The sequence below is a fragment of the Aulonocara sp. 'chitande type north' Nkhata Bay genome, linkage group LG5 (genome assembly GCF_057382095.1).
Source record: "Aulonocara sp. 'chitande type north' Nkhata Bay isolate Kocher_YH1m ecotype deep benthic linkage group LG5, A_spYH_male_GT1.1, whole genome shotgun sequence".
NCBI lineage: Eukaryota > Metazoa > Chordata > Actinopteri > Cichliformes > Cichlidae > Aulonocara > Aulonocara sp. 'chitande type north' Nkhata Bay.
In genome coordinates this window covers 26,331,326-26,357,440 of record NC_141348.1, presented here as the reverse complement: position 1 = coordinate 26,357,440, position 26,115 = coordinate 26,331,326, and the positions used below count along the sequence as shown (strand labels likewise).

Here is a 26,115-nt window from a genome sequence, read left to right as displayed (position 1 = left end):
TGTACAGATGTGAAGCAGAACTTGCATCTAGACACCACGCAATAACACGAGGTGCACGCTATACGTTCAGTCATTCCCACCGCATGGCTGTTTGCATGCAGAAATGTTTATATTGCTTTCATGTGATGTATGAACCACTGCTACAAATCCTCCAGCTGGCAGCTCAGTGAGGTCTCTTTACAGCACATGACATTAACAGAGACGGCTTAGCTGCTTTGCTTTAGTTATTAGCCAAAGTGCTAATCTTATACACTCGAGGTCTTCCTGTCTGAGTGGAAAAATACAGCAGGGAAGTGGCATTAGATCGGATCTTTGTCACAGCCAAACCTCTTTTTTTTTCTAATGCGTAACGTGCAGAGCAATAATTGGGTCAGAGGAGTTAAAGCAAACCACGGTTACTTTGTTTCTCAGTTTGGCTCTGTTCATGACATGTTTGCTGTGTAGAGCTCTCGCAGTGTAAGCGGCTGAGAGGAATACTGATCAGTTTTCTGGGGCTGGAAAGGGGCTCTTGGGGGCGGGAGTTTGATGATGGAGAGGTAGGTGTTCACCGCGTTTTTCTTTTGCGCTTTACGCTTTAACGCCAAAAAATGCGGCAGCACTCTGTCGCCAGTTCAATTCCCGATTATCCTACGAGCTTAAGTTCAACGAATGAATAAATTAAGCTTATAAGCAATGCCAAATAATCAGCTGAGAAGTTCTGAATGTGTGCAATAAAACCCCCAGAGCTCTCTGTCAGTGTGAATGAGAGCTTTAAAGGTTTGACAGCAGTTGTCCTATAAGTGTGGAGGAAGTGGAAGGACATTGGGGTGAGGGTTTTCTTATTGTTTTTAAAAAACAAAACAAAAAAAAAACAAGAAAAACAAACAAACGAACAAAACCAATACAACTTAATTTGCTACTGATTTTCTCAGCATGCCGAGGGAATTTCTTAAAGGAAGCAGCCTGGACGTGCCCGGACAAGAAAAAGGTCTCATGAAGAAGACTCAGTTGCTCGACCGCGGCCAGTGGGCGAGCAAGTTGGAGTTTTTACTGGCTGTAGCAGGAACATTGGTTGGCCTGGGAAACCTTTGGAGGTTTCCCTACTTGTGCTACAAAAATGGGGGAGGTATGCAGATCAAACATATATCCCCTCTGCTTTTCTGTCATTCTCTCAAAATTGTTGATATGTGAACATGAAGGGTAATGCTTGAAGAGATTTGCCCCAAGCGAAATCTTGTGGCATATTTCTGTAATGATCCTCGTGTTTCTACTCTCAGGTGCATTTCTTATTCCCTACGTCCTGTTTCTGCTTGCTTGTGGCATCCCAATGTTCCTCCTGGAAACAGCTATGGGACAGTTCACATCTCAGGGATGTATTACCTGCTGGAGGCACTTCTGCCCCTTGTTTGAAGGTCAGTGTATAAAAAAAGCTGAAATATGTAAGTGAGAGTTGATACTGTGTGAAAACATGCCCTCTTTACCAACAGTTGAATTGTCCTTTAGTTTCACATAAAAAAAAAATGCACATTACTTTTTGGGAATTGCATGTTAAATAAATTTCCGTGAAAAACAATAACTCAAATAATAGGTTTTATTTTTTGGAGTGATGTATGGTTATGTATGAAACCATGAAGTAAGCGCAAAAAAGTTTTTTAGCTTTACTTAACTTTGTTCAGAGCACAAGTGTGAGTAATGTGTTGTATCTTACAGTGTCGAGACTGTCGTGCTGTCTCATCTACTGCACTGGTTCGTGTGTTCTTTGACAGATCTGACATATCTGACTGACACAGAACATTTCCCTGAGAAAAAAAACATCAAGGTCGAGATTATACGTTCTTCAGAGAATTGCAAAATAACTTGTTGACTTAAGAAAAAAGAAATCAGTTATGTTCACTGCCAAAAAGAAAAGCTTCTCATGTCTAGGGAAGGGTATTGATAAGATTTTCATGATTCCGATTCCATTTTCGATTCTGTTTGACGATTCGATTCTTTATCGATTCTCTTATCGATTCTTTTTTTAAAAAAAGGAGAACACTAAGGTCCATTAGCTTAGAACTTTGTTTTATATCTTCTCTTTGAACAAGATAGAAATTTAGGAGTAACATGGCCTTACAAACCCAGCAGTGAGATCTTAAGAGATCCACAGCCTACGGCTCTTCAATGGGGTGTCACAGGGTCCCCAGGAAAAAAAATTGTAAATGTAAAATAATAAAATAAATATTCTTCTGTAGCAATAACAAAGTATAACATAAATTATTCTGCAGCAATTACACAAGAATATCCAGTAATGTCCCTGCCTACAATTAAACACATTCACTTACCAAAAATCGAGGGCATCTGCTTTGGCAAATGGGTGCAAGCCTTTTACCACAAACTTAGTCACTGCTCGGTGACATTCGTCTATCCTGGCCTGAAAGGAAACGCTAACGGTAGACTGCAGCGAGAACTGCCAGCATCTGAGCCAGACTCTGTCTGTCTCTCTCATCATGGTCACCTAAATGCACAGTAATGGCAGGTTTTGTAATAAGGCAGATCGCGCTAACATAATATGCACTGTTGTTGATTATTTACCTGCCGCATTAACGGGAGAGGACGTGCTGCTGGGTTGAGATTCACGAGTCCGGAGTGGAATTAAAAACACGACATTCATTTAAGCTTATCGCGTGTTTTTTGCATATTCGTAGTGTTTCCTCCCTTAAATGAAATATCTACTTTGCAAGTATTGCAAGTTGCCCCGTTGTCATCCGTTCTTGTAAAGTATAACCAAACTTTTGAGTGTTTGAGCCTCTTAGGTACCATGTTTCGATACCCATCCCTACTCATGTCTGTCCCCAGCACATACAGTGCAAAAGTATTCGGCCCCCTTGAACTTTCCCACATTTTGTCACATTACAGCCACAAACATGAATCAATTTTATTGCAATTCCACGTGAAAGACCAATACAAAGTGGTGTACACGTGAGAAGTGGAATGAAAATCATACATGATTCCAAACATTTTTTACAAATAAATAACTGCAAAGTGGGGTGTGTGTAATTATTCAGCCCCCTTTGGTCTGAGTGCAGTTAGTTGCCCATAGACATTGCCTGATGAGTGCTAATGACTAAATAGAGTGCACCTGTGTGTAATCTAATGTCAGTACAAATACAGCTGCTCTGTGACGGCCTCACAGGTTGTCTAAGAGAATATTGGGAGCAACGACACCATGAAGTCCAAAGAACACACCAGACAGGTCAGGGATAAAGTTATTGAGAAATTTAAAGCAGGCTTAGGCTACAAAAAGATTTCCCAAGCCTTGAACATCCCACGGAGCACTGTTCAAGCGATCATTCAGAAATGGGAGGAGTATGGAACAACTGTAAACCTACCGAGACAAGGCTGTCCACCTAGGAAGAAAACCCCTTGGAGTCTGCAAAAGACTTGAGACTGGGGCGGAGGTTCACCTTCCAGCAGGATGACGACACTAAACATAAAGCCAGGGCAACAATGGAAGGATTTAAAACAAAACATATCCATGTGTTAGAATGGCCCAGTCAAAGTCCAGATCTAAATCCAATCGAGAATCTGTGGCAAGATCTGAAAACTGCTGTTCACAAACGCTGTCCATCTAATCTGACTGAGCTGGAGCTGTTTTGCAAAGAAGAATGGGCAAAGATTTCAGTCTCTAGATGTGCAACGCTGGTAGAGACAAACCCTAAAAGACTGGCAGCTGTAATTGCAGCAAAAGGTGGTTCTACAAAGTATTGACTCAAGGAGCTGAATAATTACGCACACCCCACTTTTCAGTTATTTATTTGAAAAAAATGTTTGGAATCAAGCATGATTTTCGTTCCACTTCTCACGTGTACACCACTTTGTATTTGTCTTTCACATGGACTTCCAATAAAACTGATTCATGTTTGTGGCTGTAATGTGACAAAATGTGGGAAAGTTCAAGGGGGCCGAATACTTTTGCACTGTATGTGCTGGGGACAGACATGAGTAGGGATGGGTATCGAAACATGGTACCTAAGAGGCCCAAACACTCAAAAGTTTGGTTATACTTTACAAGAACGGATGACAACGGGGCAACTTGCAATACTTGCAAAGTAGATATTTCATTTAAGGGAGGAAACACTACGAATATGCAAAAAACACGCGATAAGCTTAAATGAATGTCGTGTTTTTAATTCCACTCCGGACTCGTGAATCTCAACCCAGCAGCACGTCCTCTCCCGTTAATGCGGCAGGTAAATAATCAACAACAGTGCATATTATGTTAGCGCGATCTGCCTTATTACAAAACCTGCCATTACTGTGCATTTAGGTGACCATGATGAGAGAGACAGACAGAGTCTGGCTCAGATGCTGGCAGTTCTCGCTGCAGTCTACCGGTAGCGTTTCCTTTCAGGCCAGGATAGACGAATGTCACCGAGCAGTGACTAAGTTTGTGGTAAAAGGCTTGCACCCATTTGCCAAAGCAGAAAAGAAAACTGCCTGTGACTCCTGAAAACCTGATGGATGTTGTGTACAAGTCCACGTGATCCGCATGACACATTTTGCAACTCAGAGGAGAGGTGCAGACTTTGGGGCGGAGCCAGGCATTGCTTCCGTCTTTTTAACCACTCTTATAGATTTCTTAACCTTTTATTTGCTGTAACTCCTGCTGGTTGGATACGGTTTAAAGATTAGTCATTACAAGGCATGTTTGTGGAGGATTGGCTCTTCCCATAGTTTTAGCACTGTTTTGACATTGCCCTTACTGAGGTTGTAGTGGAAAACCACCTAGATTCATTGTGACGATAGCATCTACAGTAGATGGTCAATAGTACACATTAGGACATAAATATATATAACAAGATATGTGAACATGGGAAAGTGTTTGATTTTTGCTTGTTGTTATATTACTGTCATGATTGTTTGTGCATGCTTTACATCATGACATGTATCCATATACAGTATGCTTTATATATTTAAAATATCTTTTTGTTTTCCTCTTTTATCCCGCTGTAAAGCACTCTGAATTACCTTGTGTCTGACTAGTGCCATACAAATCAAGTTGACTTGATTTATGAAGCCGACTCACACCCCTTCCATTCATAAATATGGCAGAGATGTTGAAACACTTTTTTTTTTTTAAAAAGGAAGTCAGTTCTACCACGCAGAGGTGTCAATATTCCCTGAAGGGCAAGTTTAACCCTAGCGTAAAATTCTCACAGACGTGAGAAAGTCTCTCATGCCTGGATTTGGGGATCCTCTGCCATTCCTCCTTGCAGATCCTCTCCAGTTCTGTCAGGTTGGATGGTAAATGTTGGTGAACAGCCATTTTTAGGTCTCCGGAGATGCTCAATTGGATTCAAGTCAGGGCTCTGGCTGGGCCATTCAAGAATAGTCACAGAGTTGTTGTGAAGCCACTCCTTCGTTATTTTAGCTGTGTGCTTAGAGTCATTGACTGGTTACAAGGTAAACCTTGGGCCCAGTCTGAGGTCCTGAGCACTCGGGAGAAGGTTTTTGTCCAGGATATTCCTGTACTTGGCAGCATTCATCTTTCCCTCGATTGCAACCAGTCGTCCTGTCCCTGCAGCTTTTTTTTTTTTTTTTTTTAGCAAACTCCATGGTGGCTTTCATGTGTCTTGCACTGAGGAGAGGCTTCCAGCGGGCCACTCTGCTATACAGCCCCGACTGGTGGCTGCAGTGATGGTTGACTTTTTACAACTTTCTCCCATCTCCCAACTGCATCTCTGGAACTCAGCCACAGTGATCTTTGGGTTCTTTTTACCTCTCTCACCAAGGCTCTTGTCCCCCGATAGCTCAGTTTGGCCGGACGGCCAGTTCTATGAAGGGTTCTGGTCATTCCAAACATCTTCTGTTTAGAACTGATGAAGCTTCTCGGATGAGAGGTGAAACGTCTTCATGCAACTTAAAGAAGTCCAGACGCTTTTCTTTGCAAGCTCCTTTGACTACGATGACCTGGATGACTGAGAACCTTCACAGACATCTTCTGTTTAAAGATTATGGAGGCCCCTATAGTCTTAGGAACCTTAAATGCAGCAGAATTTTTTTTGTAACCTTAGGTAGCTCTGTGCCACAATTCTGTCTCTAAGCTCTTCAGGCAGTTCCTTTGACCTCATGATTCTCATTTGCTCTAATATGCATTATGAGCTTTAAGGTCTTATATAGACAGGTGTGTGGCTTTCCTAAGTTCAATCAGTATAATCAATCAAATGAAGGTGTAGAACCATCTCAAGGACGATCAGACAAAATGGAAACACCTGAGTTAAATGAATAAGTATCACAGCAAAAGGTCTGAATACTTTGGACCATGTGATATTTCAGTTTTTCTTTTTTACTAAACCTGCAAAAATGTCAACAACTCTGTGTTTTTCTGTCAGTATGGGGTTCTGTGTGTACATTATTGAGGAAAAAATTAACTTAAATTATTTTAGCACATGGCTGCAATAAAACAAAGAGTGAAGAACTTAAGTGGGCCTGAATACTCTCCGTACCCACTGTACATCTGTAATGGCCTTAAAAAACAAGAATTGGGTAAACAAGTTTGAATTTATTCAGAATTTTCTGTAATCTACACAGGGTTATAAGTATGCATGCAGACACAAATATATTTCTACACTATCATTTAAATACTTCCATAAGTAGGGCTAAAGGCAAGGCATATTAGAGTAACTTCTTGTTATGTAAAAGTGTGAAAGCGCATTAAGTTAATTGCATTGGATGCCAAAATGTCAAAGCAAAAATGTCTGCTGCTGTATTTTAAGAAAACATATACATTTTTAGTCAAAACAGTGAAATTTGTTTTATATGACAAAATAATATATAGTCCAAAATAAGTATTTGGCTTGCTATTTTCCGCCAGCAAAGTTTGCAGTTGCCAATTTGGAAGTGTGTCATGTGATTCAAGTCAAAGCCCTGGGACATTTTTCTTTGTATCTCTGGTATATGGAATATGTTTGTGGAAACAAATGACACCTGATCTTTCAGCTGAGCTTCTCTGCACTTACACTTGCTTTCAACTGACATATTCTAATATAATTTATATTTAAGTCACTTAATCTTATAAGCAGTGAACCCGTGATGGAAGCTAGGGGATAATGAACTATTGCTAATTGCTAATAAGAGACTGCAAGAAGCATTCCTTTAATCTGAAGTTCATAGAGATGTCCCCAGTAGAGTGCCGTGAAGTATAGTTTATTGCTTTAACAACTGGCATGTTCCACGAGGATTCATGTGAATTTGTTAGAGGAGAATATTTCATTATTTCATTAATATATTTCAATATATTAGCTTCTTATCCCCGAACAGCCACCAAACATCTGCTTTACCAACAGTATGGTTTAAAAACCAGTGCACTTCACATGCATCAGTGTCAGTAACCCAAGTTCCAGCTTCCATTAGCCCTTGTGAAGCAGGTGTAGTTTCCGGGATATGGTTCTACATCACGAGGGACCTGCAGGAAACAGATAGTGGTGAGTGTGACAATTAGTATCATAAGTGATTGAAGAGTTTTGGAACGGCAGTAAAACATCTCAGAACTGATGGACTATTATTACTGTCCAGTTTAAAAGGCACCCTCCTAAGCAATTGGAGACTTTAGACTGTGGGGCTGTCCAAAACATTCAGTCTAGCCATACATTTTTGTCTGATCATCATGTGGCCATTGTAGCCTTACTGCTTGGAGGTCCTGCACTAACCTCCATCTTTGTGATAGGGATGCTTTCTTTACAGGAAACAGGTGTATTTCCAGTTTAACCTGGTAACATATGCTTTCAAAGAGGGAGAGTACTGTACGCCTGGGTGTCTCTTTTCTTCAGCCCAATCCCTTGTTTCCTCAAATCTTGTTACAAAGGCTTCTAAATCCTGCCACCTCTCAGTTTTCCTTTTCGCTAATGACACGTTAGGAGCTTCAAATCCTCTGTACTGGCCTTTTTCTTCAGGGCCTAATTTACAGGCCACCACTATGCTCCCTTCCAATATAAAGCTGTGAGGAATAAAGGGGCACTTTGGGTTTGAAGAAGTTTCTGCTCATAAGCTGCATCTGAGCCCGGGTCGTCTTTGTAAGACATGGTGCAGTGTATGCCTATTGTGTTTTGGATGTCTGTGTAAGGTCCTGCTCTGCGTCGGGTCATGTCATGCAACTGTGGTGTCACACTGCTGGGGCCACTTGGTACTATGTCCAAACTATACCAGTACCTGGGTGTTTTTGGTGAGAAATGTACAAATGTATCTGTACCATTTTTGTTCATCCTGTCCACCTTGGTCCCATTAACCCAGGTAATACGGAGTTCACCTGAGCAACTGGTCCGTGGTCCGGTGGATTTTGTTGTCACTGTGAGATTTTCCCCTTTGTCTCAACTGGAGACACTGGTCAGTCACACACAAACCATTTTAAATAGCTAGTCTTTTTTCCAATTTATTTTTATTTTATGGTTATTTATTATTATTATTATTAACATGCACAAGCCCTCAAGTGCCTGACTCCTAGTAATAGGCCTACTTTATTTTCCACTCGAGGTTCCGTGTTAGTGGCCCAGACCGCTTGCTCCCAATTCAAGTTGCTCCTCTGGTTCATGGATCTTGTCACACTTCTAGTTGCCTCTGCTCCCGGCCTCTATGTCCTCAAACGGTGTTTTTAACAACACTGGGGGGGGGGGGGGGGGGGGGGGGGGGGAGATCTTTGATTGTAAGGAATCCCAGACACCCCTGTGCTTGGTCTCGGTCGCGTTCCCGAGGCGAGTGGGGTAGATGGATCTGACTCGAAGGACCAAACTGTCAGAATAAAACTAAACAAAAATAAGGAAAAGTCAAGAACTGGAGCGTTTGTTCTTGCAAGGGACCAAAAGCATCGCTTTTGCATCGCACAAGGTTTCATGCAAGGGGTCGAAGGGGGAAGTCCCCAGTGAGCTTTTTATTAAACTTTGTTAATCCGACCCTCCTTTGCCTTAAGACTGTCACACAATAACATTTTTCCTTCTACAGGCTTCTCACGAGGACAGTTATGAGTGTGTGTACTGTAATGAGCAGATAACTTTTTTTTAAAAAAACTGGGCATACTTCCAATCACTAAGCGCACTGAGTTTATCCTTCAGTATCATACAGCTCATACTAATTAGAAAACACTGCATAGGATATTTTTTCCAAAATGGAGCCTCAATTTATATGAACAAATTGGAGTCTATTAGACAGATATGATTCAAACCACTGCAGCGCAGTGCCTTTAATACCCACAGCATTCTCTAATCACAGTAATAAAATGTTATGGTTAACAGTATCAAATGCTGCACTGAGGTCAATGACAAGCACTGAGATGAGTCCACTGTCAGAGGCAATAAGAAGATCATTTGAAACCTTCACTAAGGCTGTTTCTGTGCTGTGATGGGCTCTGAAACCTGACTGAAACTCTTCAGATAAACCATTCCTCTGCAGATGATCTGTTAGCTGTTTGACAACTACTCTTTCAAGGATTTTTGAGATAAAAAGAAAGTTGGAAATAGGCCTTACCTAGGATGACTACTGCCAGCTTGAAGGCATGTGGTACATAGCTGGTAAATAGATTTAGGCTCATCATATTTAAGATTGAAACATTGACACACATTAATGGCAGGAGGAATGGGGTCTAAAAGACACGTCGATGGTTTGGAGGAAGTAATTACTGAAGTTAACTCGGAAAGATCAATTGAAGAAAAAGACTCCATCAATGGTACTGAAGGTAGCTGTAGATAACGTTACATATGTGAGATGATTATGAGTCGTTTTTTTCCTAACGGTTAAAATTTAATTTGTGAAGAAGTTCATGAAGTCATTACTAGTGAACGTTAAAGGAATGGTTGGCTTAACAGTGCTCTGACTTTTTGTCAGCCTGGCTACAGCGCTGAAGAGAAACATAAGGTGGTTTCTATTTCCTTCAATCCGTGATAATAGTAAGATGTCCTAGTTTTCTGAAGGGCTCTTTTTTTTTTTTTTTTTTACATGCAGTGGGCATTCAGTCAGACCTTCTCTTGGTTGGTTCTAACACATTTTTTAAACAACAATGCATTGTGTAGTGAATTAGCTTTCCCAGACTGTCACCACCTCTCTGTCCCTCTTACTTTGGACTGATGTTAGCACCATTATTTTCAAAATAATTTCCAACAGCTACTTTCCAGATAGTTCTGTGAAACTCTCTTGCAGGGCAGGTTTAAAAAAACAAACAAAAGTACATTAAATGTTTTGGATGCCATTGAAATATACTCCATATGCTGCAGTATAATTTAATTGCCTTTTTATAATATATACTGACTCCACTTTATCTTCTCAGGTATTGGATATGCAACCCAGGTAGTGATTGCATATGCTGCTGTTTCATACATTGTGATCCAGGCATGGGCTTTCTTCTACCTCTTTTCATCCTTCAGTGCTGAGATTCCATGGGCTAGCTGCAGGAATTCCTGGAATACAGGTAGCTATTCAAAGCGAAGGAAGATTTCACTGTGGTCATTCTTTATTTCAGAGTTATTGACATGGTGATCTAGATGATTTGGGGAATCTCACATGACAGTGAGGTCATTTTGTGCTTGACAAATGTGTAGTCTCTAATATCTCTTTTATCAAACATAGATTAAACTTTGTTGACATGGCTCTGCTTTTTTCTTTGTCAGAGTCTTGTTTTGAATTTGATAAAGCAAATGCGTCATCCAACTGGACAGCAGCTGCAAACGCAACAACACCAGCAACAGAATTCTGGGAGTAAGTGTAAATGACATGTGTCTGACCTCGGTAGATGGATTTACCTCTGGAGCTTTTGCCGAACACTGAAGCCATCAGTCCCTAAATTTCAACAACATATATTTGAGTTATTGGAAAGCAGCATTTCCATACTGGTTAACCAATAGCTGCTCATTATTTCTCAATAGTTATCAGAGTAAGCAATCTGTATACACATGGTAACCACACTACATAATCAGTCCAAATACAATTTCCTGATTGTTAATCTGGAACATCCATCTTTTTAGCTCTCATTGTCTTTAGATGTGTTCTTGTAATCTGGTACAGATGTAAGATCCTTTTTGGGATGGATGCTGATAATTGGCGATAATACCATCAAGTCATTTTTGTGTTGGATTATTCAGATACTGATTAGGTCACATCGTGTTTAGTCATAACACGCGGCTGTACACAGCTGTACGCTCATCTGGCCCAGTCTCGATTCTCAGTGTTGATAAAAATTATGAACTCGCCAAATATCAAATTATGTAACTGCTTGAAATATCACTTTGTACCACATACAGCATACCACCTTTGTGCTATTGGATGATTTTAATCATGATACTGTTGGTCACGATTATGGAAGGAGTGGTCCTATTGATATAGTCAATATTAAGAAGGTATGATTGGTACCTTCTTATCACCATGTATGTCATAAATGTACTGACATCAGTAATGTGATCAGTGGCATGCTGATACTTTTGTGGCCAAGATTACTACTAATCATATACTCACAACAGTCCTGAACTTAAACACTTGGCGCTGAATGAGTTTAAGTTGCCCCTGATATGACTGGTTACAGCCAACTAGTGACTTCACACATTAAAATGCAGCAAATCTCTATGTATCAGTTTGTTCACAAACTCCTCTTACATGGTCATAAGTTATGCAACCAAACTTGGCTGCTAAAAGTTCTTATCTATTTTACATATTATGATTCATCATGTTGCCTAGTAACCACCAAACAACACAATGCAAAATAAGTCATTTACAGTGATTATAACACCTTATCATTTTAACTCCATGACAGTAACATGTCATTTACTGAATATAATAAAAGTATAATCATTTCTGATTCCTTTTCATCTGTGGTGTTTACTGTATAAGTATTGCACTGTATCATTTGATACATTAATTGATTAAATCAAGGTTCCAGTATTTGGGATTTTACAGTATTGTGCAAATGTCTTGAGCCACCCCTCATTGTTTATATTTTTCCAAGTTGCCAGATTTTATTGTAGTTTATTTTATTTTTTATTTTTTATTTTTTAAGTGCTCAATAGTTTTGAAAGTGAAAGTCTGAAAGTCTTTCGAAGTGTTTCTTTGTTGCTTCTTTGTTGCTGTGTTACTAACTACTAAACACTGTCATCAATCATTTAGGTGTAGAAAAAGCACCTAACTCTGAAATGATATCTTTAGGCACTTTGTGACTAGCAGCCTGTCACAAAAATACACTTTTGTTGGAATTAGACAAGTGGATAAAAGAAGACGTATCAGAACTAAAAGACTATCTGTAGAATTGCATTCTAAATAAATACCTTGAACATATTTTAGGTAATGAGATTTGAATCCACTGAATTTGTTGAAATTATGTGCATTTTATATCTATATAGATAAATAAGGGAGGTTAGTGTCTGGCTGATGGGCAACTACATAACTGACTTTCTGGTTTATTGTAAATAAATATTGTAACATTTGCATTGTGTCAACTCTGTTATCACTTATAGTAGTTGTGAAAAAAGTTCTTTTGCGCCCAAATGGCTTTTGTTTTAACAAATAATATGGGTTTCTTTTCAGGAGAAGAGTACTGGGTATATCTCAAGGGATTGAGGAGATTGGTAGCCTGAGGTGGGATTTGGCCTTGTGTCTCTTACTGGCATGGATCATTTGTTACTTCTGTGTTTGGAAAGGAGTGAAGTCCACTGGAAAGGTAGAGAAACATCTTTAAAATATGATTTATTAGTCTACATTTAGAAAATAAGTTCTGTAAACACAGTTTATACATCTACTATCACATCTGCGGTACCTTTTGAAGTAATATTGCAAGAATACATTTGTGAACCCTTGGAAAATACCAGGATTGTTTTAATTGGTCACTGAAAAGAAAATTATCAGAGTCACATCCAAGGTCTGGTTGCTGAAAGTTTAATCGTCTCATATAAATTTGTTGGTGGGAACATATACTTCAATCAAAAGAACCTTCATAGGACCTTAGAAGGACAATACAGAAATACATACAAGCTGGAGTTTATCAGGATGTAACAAGGCAAAAGTTCAGGACTGTTGGTACTCTCCCTGGGAGTGGCTTCCTGTGTAGATTACACTACTGCAGTAGTGTAATCTACACATCTCTTTTAGAATTGCACATGTGCAATTCTAAAAGAGATGAGTAAGAACCTAAGGTAACAGCAACCCCCTCTTAAGTTTCAAAGATCACATGGTTCCAGTATTGCTTAATGTTCTGTGAACAGCTCAAACTAAATCTGAACTCTTTGGGAGGAGGCACAGGGATGTATTTGGAGGAAGAGGAGTTACACCTAAATGCAGACAGCAGTCATGTCTCATTTTGCAAGCAAAAAAAGAGAGACAATACTATGGCACAAATGAGGAATGTATTGTCTGAAATATGTTTAGATGGAAAAAAAATGTTTTCTTACACCAAAGAACATCAAACTTTACACTGTCCCTGTGATGTCTGCTTTGAACCATGCATTTCCTTCTTGTTGACAGGTAGTTTACTTTACGGCCACTTTTCCCTACGTGATGTTGGTGGTTCTGTTAGCTCGTGGACTCACTTTACCAGGAGCCATAAACGGCTTAGCTTTTTACCTGTATCCTGACCCCACAAGGTTGGTGGACCCTCAAGTAAGTAATAAGATCAAAACAATGTGTCAATACCAAGAAAAGCTGCAAGCTTGCACGCTACCCACGGAAGCCTAAATACTAAAATACCTACATTTTACACAATGAATATCATCATTTAGTGATGAGTAAACTAATATCTGTGTGTTGGCATCAGGTTTGGATGGACGCGGGTGCACAAGTCCTTTTCTCCTTTGGGATTTGTCAGGGGAGTTTGACGGCTCTGGGCAGTTACAATAAGTATAACAATGATTGTTACAAGTGAGTACGCTCCCCCGCCCATGTTCTTAAATTAAAAAAAATATGCTCAAAAATTCTAGTAATCTTATTGTTATGACAAGATAAAACTGCACTAAACAGATGTTTTCAACGTTATTTAATCCCTGGCCACTTAGTTTTAAAATAGCCAGCAGGGAGCACCAAAGTGATACTTTCATAAAACTGCACAGGCTTTCTTAATAACATGCAGACTGTAAATAAAAAAAGTTTACATAATGCTCAAATCCTGTACAACTTTTTTCTTCTCACTTAATATCTTGGGCAGCAAGGTACTTTTTTTTTCATATTTCAACATTTTAAACAGCTGCTTTTGCTTTAAGTGTGTTTCTTGTTTTGCTCTTTGTTGAATGCTGTGTGTTTTCTTCTGTCTCCACAGAGACACATTTGTTCTGTGTTTGGTTAACGGAGGATCCAGTTTTGTTGCAGGGTTTGCAATCTTTTCTGTTCTGGGATTTATGTCCTACGAACAAGGACTGCCAATATCAGAAGTGGCAGCTTCTGGTAGGGCAGTCATTACACAACTTCTGTTATATTTAATGAAGTCATTACACTGTCAGTGGGTTTTATTAATCCACTTTAAAATACCCCCCCCCCCCCCCCCAAAAAAAAAAAAAAACAACAACAACCAATCAACCAAACAAAAAAAAACCCAACCAAAATCAAGGCAAAACAAAGCAATGCTAAATGGAAAAGCTGGGCCTGTGTTTTTACTTGGCATGGAAATGGCTTTAATTTAATTTTGGAGACAAAATTCCTGTATTAGCTTCTCTTAGCTAAGCACGGCTAATACAGTAATTCCCCGCCTTTAATCCTGAACAATCCTCCTGACCTTAAACTCCTTCCAATGAAATAAATGAATGCTATCAGGTCATTATGCCTAACAGTAGGATGTTGCAAGAATTTGTGAGTCCAGATTTAAAACATTTAGAGTGCTGTAACTAAAATATAAATTGGGAGAAGGCTGCAGTAAGCAGTTTTATCCAAAAATATTTAAGTTGCCATCAATGACTGAAAATATTTCTGAACAGGACCTGGCTTGGCATTTATTGCCTATCCGCGCGCGGTAGCCATGATGCCTTTACCTCAATTATGGGCTATATGTTTCTTCATCATGGTCATCTTGTTGGGGGCAGATACACAGGTTTGCTTTAAGCCAATAGAAATCCTGTTTATTTTTCACCACTGTACATGTTTGGTTCTTAGTAAATGTGTTTGATTTGTCTGCGTCTCTTGCAGTTTGTGAGTTTGGAGTGTTTGATGACCTCAGTGACGGATATGTTCCCCAATGTGTTTCGAAGAGCTTATCGTCGAGAATTGCTGCTGCTCTGCCTCTGCTCTGTTTGCTTTTTTCTCGGCCTCCTCCTCGTCACCGAGGTGAGAGCTCTGATTAACTTTCCCACAAGTCTTTACACTACCCTCAGTAGGGTGTAAAAATGGACCAGTGCTCATTACTCTTAACTTACTTCTTTCTAGGCAAAACTGAATTTGTATGCATGCATTTGTTGTCTTTATCTTTGATTAGCTATACCAATTAACCTCTCTGTCTTCCTGCAGGGCGGCTTGTATTTCCTTCAACTCTTTGATCATTATGTGTGTAGTGGAAACAATCTTCTCCTTCTTTCTGTGTGTCAGTCGATAGCGATTGGATGGATATATGGTGAGTCATTAAAATCCGAGAGTCAAATCCTTGCATGTTTGCACAGATCTGGCTAAGAAAGCTGATTCAAATCCTGCTAATCCCACATTAATTGAAAATACACTTAAGACTGCTTTTATTGAGTCGCTTATTACTAAAAGGCCAAAATTTAGGCTTACTGTATAGGCGTTCATTCCAGCTATTCTGAATCTTGCTCAGATGGGGTCACAAGAATAAGCCGTGTCTTGTGGGTACTGGCTCAGCACCACTTTACCAGCAGCTTCACTTTTTAAACACTTTCTATTGAGGTGGAGTTTTCCCTTCAGGCCCAGTCCAACAGCACAATTATGTGAAGTTAGTGTTAAAAAAAAGCTCTCAAATTAGTTAGAGGTTAAAATTATGACCACTAACTACTGCATTCTTCCAGAGGCTCATCTAATATTTCCTATATCTCCCTCTTGCTAACTAAGGAATTCGTTAAATCAGTGGTTCTCAAATTGTGAAACAGAGTGACAGGTGGGGTTCTCACCTTTTGTTTATGTACTCATGTTGAAATGTTGTTGTTGATGCTTTGCTCTTTTCATTTTTAGCTTTTTTAGCAAATGTTTGGACATTTGCCTTGTGAAAAAAACTGCTTGTATTTACTGCCACTGGCTGAAACATAACCTGAAGGCATAATGGATCCATCCTACTGCTTAACAGCTGACATGTGTTGTGGCTAGAAAGTTCTGCTTTAACTTCATGTACCCATAGGACTTTCTCCGTTTAGCCTAATTTAGATATACAAACTTGCAAACCTCTGATGCTGAATTTAGTGTCGATTATGCATAAAAGTCTTGTGGTTTGGCAGGTGTTGCTAGAGGTTAGGTTTTCTTTCACACATCAACTTCCTTTTAACTACCATTTGTTAATAGTGTTGCAAACTAAAGATACCTGGAAATCCGTCCTATAGCTTTTTCCTACTTTCCTTGCATCATTTGTCTTAATATTAAAAATACTAAGGAGCTACTTAGATGAGCCAGTGGCTGCTGATTGATTGGCTGATGTGGAACTTGTAACCTTGGTAATCATCTGAGAGATCAAGCTAAGCTTGCCTAAACCTTTGCATGGTTTGGTTAGCTCTAAAATTGTACAAGATGTGTACAGTGTGCCCGTTATTTACTAGAAGCAATGGCCTGAAACATTTCTATTCATGTGATGGAAGAAACTGATGCTTAAAGATAATGTGCGGGATAGTGCTGAGGTTATTTAGACTGGAGAAGATGTGGTCATATTTTGTATGTTCAAAAAAATTAATATGCAGACCTTCATTTTACTGTTTTTCTTTGTGCTTTAACTAAATGTGTCATTTTCAAATGCATTTAGTGTTCCTTATGTGTGTACTTTGTGGCACCAAATCAGCTGAAAGTAGTGATTCTTTGAATGTGAATGAACGCAAAAGATCTAAAGAACACTAAACATTCAACTATAACAACACATCTGCAATGCATGAACAAAGCTTTATGGACCGCCTCACAGTGTTTCCTGGTTAGGATGAGAAAAACATTTGGTGTGTGAAGCGGTGATGTCAGCTGATATCTTCATTCATATCTAAGTGTAAATATTGTTATTAAACTCTTTGTGAGACGGTGATGCTCAACTAGGACCGAACCACTGGCACCACGGTGTCAATAATCATAATGTGTCAGATAAATTGGCAAATACTGATTGCACGACTGTTAAAAATCAATTGTCATCTACTGACATCGTACAGCTATCTTATTTAGGAACAGTGATGGGAATAACGGCGTTACAAGTAACGGCGTTTCTAACGGCATTACTTTTTTCAGTAACGAGTAATCTAACTAACGGTAATCACGGTCACTGTCTTGCACAACACCTGGAGCTAAGGAGGCAAAACAATCGCATGAGTGCTGCTGTTTGACTGAGGAAGAATAAAGTAGTCGTGGTAAGCCAATCACATGACCACTTCAACATGACAAAGCAACAAGGTGATATATACCAGTTTTTAAATTGTGTTGATAGGCCACGTAAAACCAGAGTCATGATAAACAATATATAGGCGGCGTTTTTTCCTCAATAGTTTTGTCACGTTTACTGTCTAAGGACAGCGCTAGCAAGCACTCTCTGCTTATGAGCAAAACAAACAAACAAACAAACAAACAAACAAACAAACAAACAAACAAACAAACAAACAAACAAACAAACAGGGGAAGTTTTAGGAGTGATGGTGAGAGAGAGAGAGAGAGAGAGAGAGAGACAACAGAAAAAGAGAGAGAGCGAGTTTTGAGACGTGAGAGATTTGTGAATTTAGCGTGTTTGGAGTGTGTAGTTAATGTGTTGTCTTGTGTAGTTAGTGTGTAGTGTTGTGGATAGTTTTGTGTTGTGTGTCAGAACAATGAGGCGACTGCTGTCTCCAGGTAGAAAAAGGAGTGAAACACCTGCTGCTGTCAGGCCTGCAGGTATCAGGCTGTGATGTTCTCCTTTATAGTGGACAGAAATTATTGTTTTGGAGTGGCACAAATAATTTGTGTGGCATCTTATTGAATGCAGAACAGCTGATTGTTCTATAAATAGTTTGAAATGGTTATTTAAAAAATCAAGGTAAAAGGTAAATGGATGCAAATAACTTTGTTTGCAAAACTTGTGCATAGGATTTTAAAATTGACAATTTATATTTGCATTTAAAGTTATGAAATATGATTCATTAAACATGTTTGTGGTTGTTACAGTACAAATATAACTTTTCTACTCTGATTTTATGTTGTTTGTCTGATTTTAGATCAATTGTGTTAATACAGTATGTCAAAATGAAAAGATGACTGTAAATTCAGACAGGTGAGGTTGTGTTGAAAAGAATGATACCAAACAAGGCAAAGTAAATCGTTTTTAAAGGTGAAATGTGGAGGGAAAATCAAAAGTAGTTAAAAATGGCCAATTATACCCTGGACCCCAGAGGGTTAAACATTTTTTTTAAAGTAACACAATAGTTACTTTCAAGTAATTAATTACTTTTAGAATATTGTAACTCAGTTACTAACTCAGTTAGTTTTTTTGAAGAAGTAGCTAGTAACTATAATTAATTACTCTTTTAAAGTAACTTGTCCAACACTGTTTAGGAATGACTTTCACTGTTTTGGTTGACTTTGTAGAAAGCATTTTATGATTCTATTCATTAATAACTCTTATGATTTTATTATTATTTTATCAGTCCTGGTAAAATTTATAGTGATAATTCTAACCTTGTTATTAACTTCTCATGTTTTGCTCAGGTGCTGATCGTCTTTATGACAACATTGAAGACATGATAGGTTATCGTCCCTGGCCTCTAATGAAGCATTGTTGGCTTTACGTTACCCCTGCTGTGTGTCTAGTGAGTGAAACGGAGTTCCTAAGAACACAAGTAGTCTAATTTATTCATGAAAACTTGTGGACTCTTTTTGTGATAAAGCACCAAACAACAATTGAAAGCTAAAACTTCCTCTTCTAGTTCAGGAAATAGTTTGAGGTGAGGAATGAACAAGAGATGCAAGTGAATAAAGAAGAGAAAAAAGTGTCCATAACCTTCCAGTGTCATTGTGGCATATGACTCTGTGATAAACTGTGCAGGGTGCACCCTGCTGGTGATACACTAAAACTAGTATGAGACAGTTATACGAATATGGTGGCGAGAGATAGGAAAAGTGGGGGGAAAAAAGAGAAAATCTACTATAGTTTATTTCATTATTAATTATTGTGTGTGTTTGTTTTCATTTATTTCAGGATTATTTTTTAGAGACAGTTCACAAAAACAGTCATCTCAAGATGTATTTTATTGCATAATGCAAGGACCCTACATTATCACACTATGAACAGCCAGCAAGGCAAAGCAGAAACTAAAGGACTTGTAGACAAATGTCAATGAGCATCGTGCCAGATAAATATGTCAGCAGGGAAAACAGGGGTTTGGAGGGAAAGTGACACCAGCATCTGCAAGCAAGATGTTTCTTGACCAAAAATCAAATTCTTTAATAACTTATTTTAGATTTGCTGACAATGAAGGAACAATGAATCCACAGAAAATATTCCCAGATGAAGAGAACACAAATCAAAAGTATCCATATACATTTAGAGTAACTGTAGATAACTTATACTTAGCAACCTATACTCATTGTACTTTCCCTGGTGATGATAAAGATTTTTCTAAAACTGAATTTCTTTTAAAATTTCAAAACTTCATTGTTGTGTTGTTTGTGTTTCTTTCAGGGTACTTTTGTCTTTTCAATTGTGAAATATAAGCCTCTCAAGTTCAACAAAACCTACGTCTATCCGACCTGGGCGTACGCTTTGGGCTGGTTTCTTGGACTGTTCTGTGTTCTTCTAGTTCCTCTGTGGATCATCTTTAAAGTTACTACAATGAAAGGGACAATTTGGCAGGTATGCACTCAGTAAAGAAAACAGGAGCACCACCGAAACACCATTAAGCTCCCAGGTGATCTTGTTACTAATTCAGTTCAGTTTAGTGTTAAATGTTTTTCCACCATGACAAGTGCAGTCAGGCTAAGGTAGTGTGGCGGATGGATCAAAACAGTGTCCATGCTTGGATTCAGCAGTGCTGTGTGCATGTCTCCTCTTGTTACTGGTGCCGAACAAAATATTTTAAAAATCTAAAACTATATGAGCTTTTTAATCTGCCAACACATCAGAATGTTCTTTTCTTTAACTAACAGCCCAACACATTCAAGAGCATTAAACCTTACAATTCTGTAGTTTAAAGTAAAAGCTTTTCACATCAGTGTCCTTAAAGTTGCAGCCTCTCTGACACAAGTTATTAACACAGACAGTTCAGCAACTCATCTTAGGCCAAAAACATTAGCAAAGCTGGGCACCAGACAACAAAATACTTCCTGATGGATTACCTTAAACTTTAATATGCTTTTGCTGCCAGAAAAGCCAAAAGGCCGTCATTAGATTGGACTGGCTGAAAGGTCACTGAGTTAAAAAAAAAATGCTCCAGTGTCGTTCAGATAAGATATCCATCTGGAAACATGTAAGAATAATGAAAAATCAGGGGCTCAGTAAAGTTATCCCCTACATCCTGTGTGGGGGCATTAATATCTGTACTAAATCCCATCACAATCCATCTAATAGTTATTAAAACATTTCCATTAGAAGTCCTGAGTTCATTCTGGTGTTAGAGGAACAGTCAGCAGATCAAGTAGAAGACTCCCGGCCATCATCCTGTCTGTTAAACTGTAAACTTGTTCATTTTCAAAATTCGTAGAACAAACAAATTAGCAGTAATCTAATCAATAGTGAGGGACACTGGGGAAGCTGTAATAGGTGTTTGGTCATTTCTGCACATTTTGAAAAGTTATGATTTATTGCAAATGGACTGAACTGATCGTCTTTCCACAGAACCTCAGGCAGCTGTGCGTCCCGCAGAGCTTGACGCACAGAAAAGCAAAGCAGCCCGAGCAGTGCCCTTTAAACCCAGACATTACTCTTACTCCTGTTGCCAACGAATACAAGGGAAGAGGTGGAGCTGAGATGGAGATGCAAGTCTGAAAACCATAACATTTTTATAAATTTTTCAGATGTGATGTTTTTATTTTATTTTAAACTCAAGGTTTTGTAAAGGAAATACTGATAAGATCATTAATTCCGAAGACTTCTAGCAGAGTTCAGAGGCAGGTCGAGTTTTGAGAGACCGTGTAGACTAGTGACTAGCGAGGTAACTTTATTCCCCGCTACATTTTTTGTCTTGCTAGCAGCAATCAGTTTCAAATCATTCCAGTGTTTGGTTGGCTCTTATTTAGCACCACAATCCTCAAACAAAAGCACTTGAGCCTTGTAGTTGACTTTCACATTAGATTGCCACAAACACTGCCACAATTTCTGCTGATTGATAGAATTCATAACTGTAACTGTGTTGAAATGTACTTTTAATAATGTGGCAATAATATTGATAAGCCTATTAATGTAGGCAGCTGGAAAAAGTTTTTCTAAATTTTCTCCTGCATCTATGCTGAATCTGTCTTACACTGCCTGGTCAAAAAAAGAAAGAAAGAAAAGCAACCACCCGTATTTAAATAAGCAAGCTGGTAAGAGAATGATGGTGAACCATCATCTTGGGGAAAAAGGATGAAATTTTTTCATCTTGGGAAAAAAGTTTTATGAAGCTAACAGCATTTCCACATTGTTAAGACAGTACAAGTTGTGTGGCTTTAGGAAAACTACTTATCAGTGGTCAGCTGACTACCGCTGATGTACTGAATTGCCATCAATGTGGTTTTTTTTCTCATGATTCTGAGAAGACAAATCGAGGATTCAGCAACTCTGAAAGATTAGATTAGATGAAACTTTATTAATCCCTCGGGTGGGTTCCTCTGGGAAATTCAGTTTCCAGTAGTGCAGCACCGACAGAAGTTGCATGTTACAATAAAGGGGATTGAGAGTATGGATGTGAGCATATGTAACACGTGGCGACACTAAAGCGGTCGCACTAAAAAGAAAGATTCTTTAAAATACAAGGGGGAGCAAGAGAGTCAGATACCACGGGCACAGAGAGGAAGCAGGTCTGATCAGAAACAGTTTATTACTAGGCCAGGGAGCACAAATAAAAACACCCTTAAAATGCACATAATAAAATGTTGTCAATCTACTAAAACTAAATAAAACAATTCTAAAACCCGTAAAACTACCATTTTCTACATTCACCAAACCCCCCCCCCCGGTATAATTATGCCACATGTTCATTATGGGTCCATCAGCAGGCCAGGAATTCCTTCTTTAGAGCAGAGTCCACGCCAGCCTCGTCTTCGGCAGACAAGAAAGAGCCTCCCATCTTCTTGTCCTTCCGCTGGCCCATCACTTCCCAGCCCGGCTTGCGTTCTGCACCCGAATCCATCATGCGACCACCGCCACAGCTCCCCTTGCATCGGTGTCCTGTAAAATAACAAATAGGGGCCAGAACAATGGTCCCAGAAGCGGCCCTGGCTCATGGCCATGGCAACCCTCTCCCAATCCAGCGGCACCCAGTAAACAACAGTAGAGACCCTACTCACAAATGCAGGCAGAGGTAAACCTCTGCCCTGCTGCCAATCACACGCGTTGTCTCTTACTGTTGCCGTTCCATGAGGTCAGGACTGGGTTGCCGCGTCACGCTGGCCATCTCGCATTAACCTTCCAGTCTGGGGCCTCTCTCCTTCAGTGCTCAGCTAGCCTGTTTTTAAAAGGTCTTTACACAGCTGATAGGCCACCTCTGGACACACCCCTGCCTCAGCAGGTGGTCCCTATCAGCTAATTTGTCCCATGTGCAGCCAGTCCACAGTGGATAAAAACCATGTCACATAAAACACTAAAAACCATGCAATAGAAACAGAATAAAACCATGCAAATAAAACGACACTCATAAATAAACACTAAAAATCAGAATAAAAACAATATACAAGATAAATACAAATTTCCACTGTGTGACACATAAATATACCAAATATGCACATATACACATATATAAATACAGAATATATAATATGGATGAATAGGAATACCAGTGGATTGCACATTTGAGTGAGTATATTGCACAGTGATTATTGCACAGTCAAATATAAGAAAAAATATTGCAAATATTGCACAGAGTTGTTTGTGGAACACGAGACAACATTTTCACACATGAATCAGCTGACACAATACAAGATCTTAGTGAAAAATTTGTGCAATTCTTGCCTAAGATTATGAAACGATACCATGGGAATTTGCGTTGTCATCAAAATTTGAAGCAATTCTAATAAAACATTTGAGTTGTTCTTGTTTTTTTGACTTGGCAGTGTAAAATTTTTAATGGCCTTTTTTATTGTTGTTGTTGTTGTTGAAAGTGTTACTTGCTCCCTTTGAAAGAAATATATTAATGTAATATTCTTGTGCCAAAAGTTCCCTTTCGATATGAAGGCAACTCAACACTGAGTTGACTCGCCAACATCTCAGTTGCCTTCGTAGTGTCATATACCACAAACACCACTCAAGATGAGTTTGGGTTTGTTTAGTTTTTTAAATGACCACAGGGAAAATTAGTTAAACCACTTCGTAGTACAGCGCCCAGGTCTCTGCAACATGCACAATAAGCAATAATGTGTCACTGTGAGGCATAGAGCAATAACACACTTTTGAGATAACAAGGTTTGTGAAGTTTGCCAACACTTTTTTTCAGTAAAGGATAAAGGATTACAGCCTGTCACCTTGTTCAAGGATCAGAAGATGCAAATTATCACCGTCCACTGTGACCTCAGATTATTACACAATCTGAAAAAAAACACAAACAAAAAAATCAAGTTGCAGCTGATGTGTGTGTGGATACAGTGAGCTCAACATATATTTTATACACTGACATGGTTTCTGTTATTTTAGCTGTGTGGGTAGGAAGATTTTATGTTACGTACAGTTATGAATTTGATGTAGACATGGTTTTAGAGATTTAATGTGGGGGTTGGACAAAAATATTGCTTTAATCATTTACAAATTCTTGCAATAATTATATGTTGTCCGTCATCTTGAGGGGCTCAATTATAATTGCACTAAAGCCATTTCATTGATATGTGTGTGCTTTGTCTTTTCTTTCTTTTAAGTATATTAATTCTTCATACATCAAGCAGGTAAATGTTTGAGGGGTGTTCAGAAGGTGGCATTTGCATTTTAAGCTGCTGCTGAAAATTTACAACATGCAGTCAAAGATGCTACCAGTGAAAATGAATGAGTGATTTTTACATTGTTAAAACATTAGAAAGTCATTAAAGAGACAGTGAGAACATTAGAAGGTCAAATTCAGAGAAAAGAGAGAAAACAGTGGTGAGGTCTGCAAGATAGACCTACACATCCATGGAAGAGGATGGTTTCTGTGGCTGAAGAAGACTTTCCAGGAGCTGGGCATGTGATTGTCCAAGTCTATCGTAAAGATAAGTGGCTGCAAAGTGCAGTGGTTTACACATTCACTTGATGATTGAAAGGTTCCTGGTTTGAATCCAGCCAGAGACACAAATCCCTTCAGGGTTTGTCTGGTGTGAAACTTTCCCACATCAAACATGCTGAGGATCCTGCTGTGGTGAACCCTTGTCACAATGGAGTAGCCAAAAGTAGTTTCTTCTTATTGTTCTGACATAAAAAGAAGATAAAAGCTGGTTAAAACTAGAGATGGCACGATACCACTTTTTTATGTCTGATACCGATACCGATATCATAAATTTGGATATCTGCTGATACCAATATGAATCTGATATAGTGTGTTTTTTAATCAATAAAACTTTTTTTTAATATCTTGCTGCATTTTGTATAAGTTCATACTCAAGTTTAAATAAACAACAACACTAAAGCTATTCTGTTATACCTGTATGTAAAAAAAATACACTGCACCCAAAATATTTCATAGTTCAGCAACACTGATCAATCTAATAAAGTTAAACCTACTCCATCCTTCCTATTCTGGTATTTTAAAGAGTACTTAGCCGAAATATTAAGCAACCTAACTAATAGGGTTGCAAACTCCCAGCAAAAGAAAACAGGGAACCACCCCCCACCCTCCACCTCATGATGCTTAATCGATGTAATCAACTTTAATTTGATGCAGTGTGGAAAAAAAATGCACAGAATTAAATTATTTTTCAAGAATAATTAAATAGATTCAACATCTTTCTTCAACAGAATTGCAGACTGCACAGATGGTATCTTCCCAAAGGAAAAAGTATTATAGCTTACTAGGGTATATTAGACTTAACAGTTACTATATACAGTAATGGACTTCTATACATTTTACATCAGATTAAAACTTTGGGTGTAAGATTCAGAAAATTATTTATTAAAAGCTAGACATTTTAAATGAGAATAAGAAAGAAAAGTATGTCTTTGTGCCCCCTTTTCCCTGTTAATGCCCTATCGGGGCATTAACAGTGGACATGCATATTAGATCGTTTTTTAGTGAAATATAATCCCTCCAGAAAGGCAGGAAAAGCCCGGAAACTTACTTTAAAACTAAATATGTTCCCTAAAACGGTGGACAGAGCTACAGACCCATGACAGCCTTACACAGGTAGCCAGCAGCTATGACCAGCACTACTTGTGGAGTTAATAAAAGGACAGGTAATGTTTGTCGCGCTGTTGCACACACAGCACGCTCGTTTGTTTCAGTTCGTCAGTTGCAACAAGACAGCTTACCAACGTGTACGTAATAAGCTAATACTCCTGTGTGCTACACACTACAGTGCACGCTGTACACCTACTTACTGGGTTTGTCGCATCAGTCTGTGTCTCTGAGTTAATTTGTGTTTCTCCTACAGCTCCGGACCGCAAAAAATGCGCGTGCTCTTTGTGAGCTCGTTCCCGGCTCGTAACCAGCGCGTTCTGCCGTCGAGGGCGATCATTGGTTAAATGTGATCATGTGACTGATGCAAGCCAGATCCTTTTATTTAGCAAAACTATGATTAATAGTTAAATATTATTGTTGAGGGGCACAGACAGGACTCCGCACGCACACACACATAAAAAAATAATAAATAAATAAAAAATTTTTTAAAGTTGCCTCAACAAAAGGGCACTTTGGGCACTCATCAGGAAAGGGGCGGGTGCTCAAGCCCCTCTAGCCCCCCCCCTCTGCA

General features: G+C 39.0%; 1 protein-coding gene and 1 long non-coding RNA gene across 3 annotated transcripts; one reads left to right on the top strand and one right to left on the bottom strand.

The window, feature by feature from the left end:
* Positions 1-288: 288 nt before the first annotated feature.
* On the top strand, positions 289-24,063 carry LOC147330778 (sodium- and chloride-dependent GABA transporter 2-like). 2 transcript variants are annotated; one of them, XM_086292576.1, is made up of 15 exons: positions 289-536; positions 912-1,105; positions 1,257-1,391; positions 10,271-10,411; positions 10,611-10,698; positions 12,514-12,646; positions 13,447-13,581; positions 13,736-13,839; positions 14,234-14,358; positions 14,886-14,998; positions 15,094-15,231; positions 15,412-15,514; positions 18,766-18,866; positions 19,739-19,909; positions 20,891-24,063. In XM_086292576.1, the coding sequence occupies exons 1-15, from the start codon at positions 526-528 to the stop codon at positions 21,038-21,040; spliced, it is 1,842 nt and encodes a 613-aa protein (XP_086148702.1). In that variant the 5' UTR covers positions 289-525; the 3' UTR covers positions 21,041-24,063. The 2 variants fall into 2 exon arrangements, with proteins under 2 accessions (XP_086148702.1, XP_086148703.1); XM_086292577.1 differs by lacking the exon at positions 289-536 and adding an exon at positions 579-806.
* Positions 22,208-25,998, bottom strand: LOC147330777 (uncharacterized). Its single transcript, XR_015129109.1, has 3 exons — positions 25,745-25,998; positions 24,341-24,619; positions 22,208-23,773 (listed from the first exon to the last, which is right to left on the bottom strand). It is a non-coding gene; the product is annotated as an uncharacterized LOC147330777 (long non-coding RNA).
* Between the last annotated feature and the right edge of the window lie 117 nt (positions 25,999-26,115).

What these genes read in the sequence shown, in the direction of transcription:
- LOC147330778 (XM_086292576.1), top strand. An exon ending in GCCTCCTCCTCGTCACCGAG is followed by an intron (nt 15,232 to 15,411) that starts GTGAGAGCTCTG and finishes GTCTTCCTGCAG; the next exon opens with GGCGGCTTGTATTTCCTTCA. An exon ending in AGCGATTGGATGGATATATG is followed by an intron (nt 15,515 to 18,765) that starts GTGAGTCATTAA and finishes TGTTTTGCTCAG; the next exon opens with GTGCTGATCGTCTTTATGAC.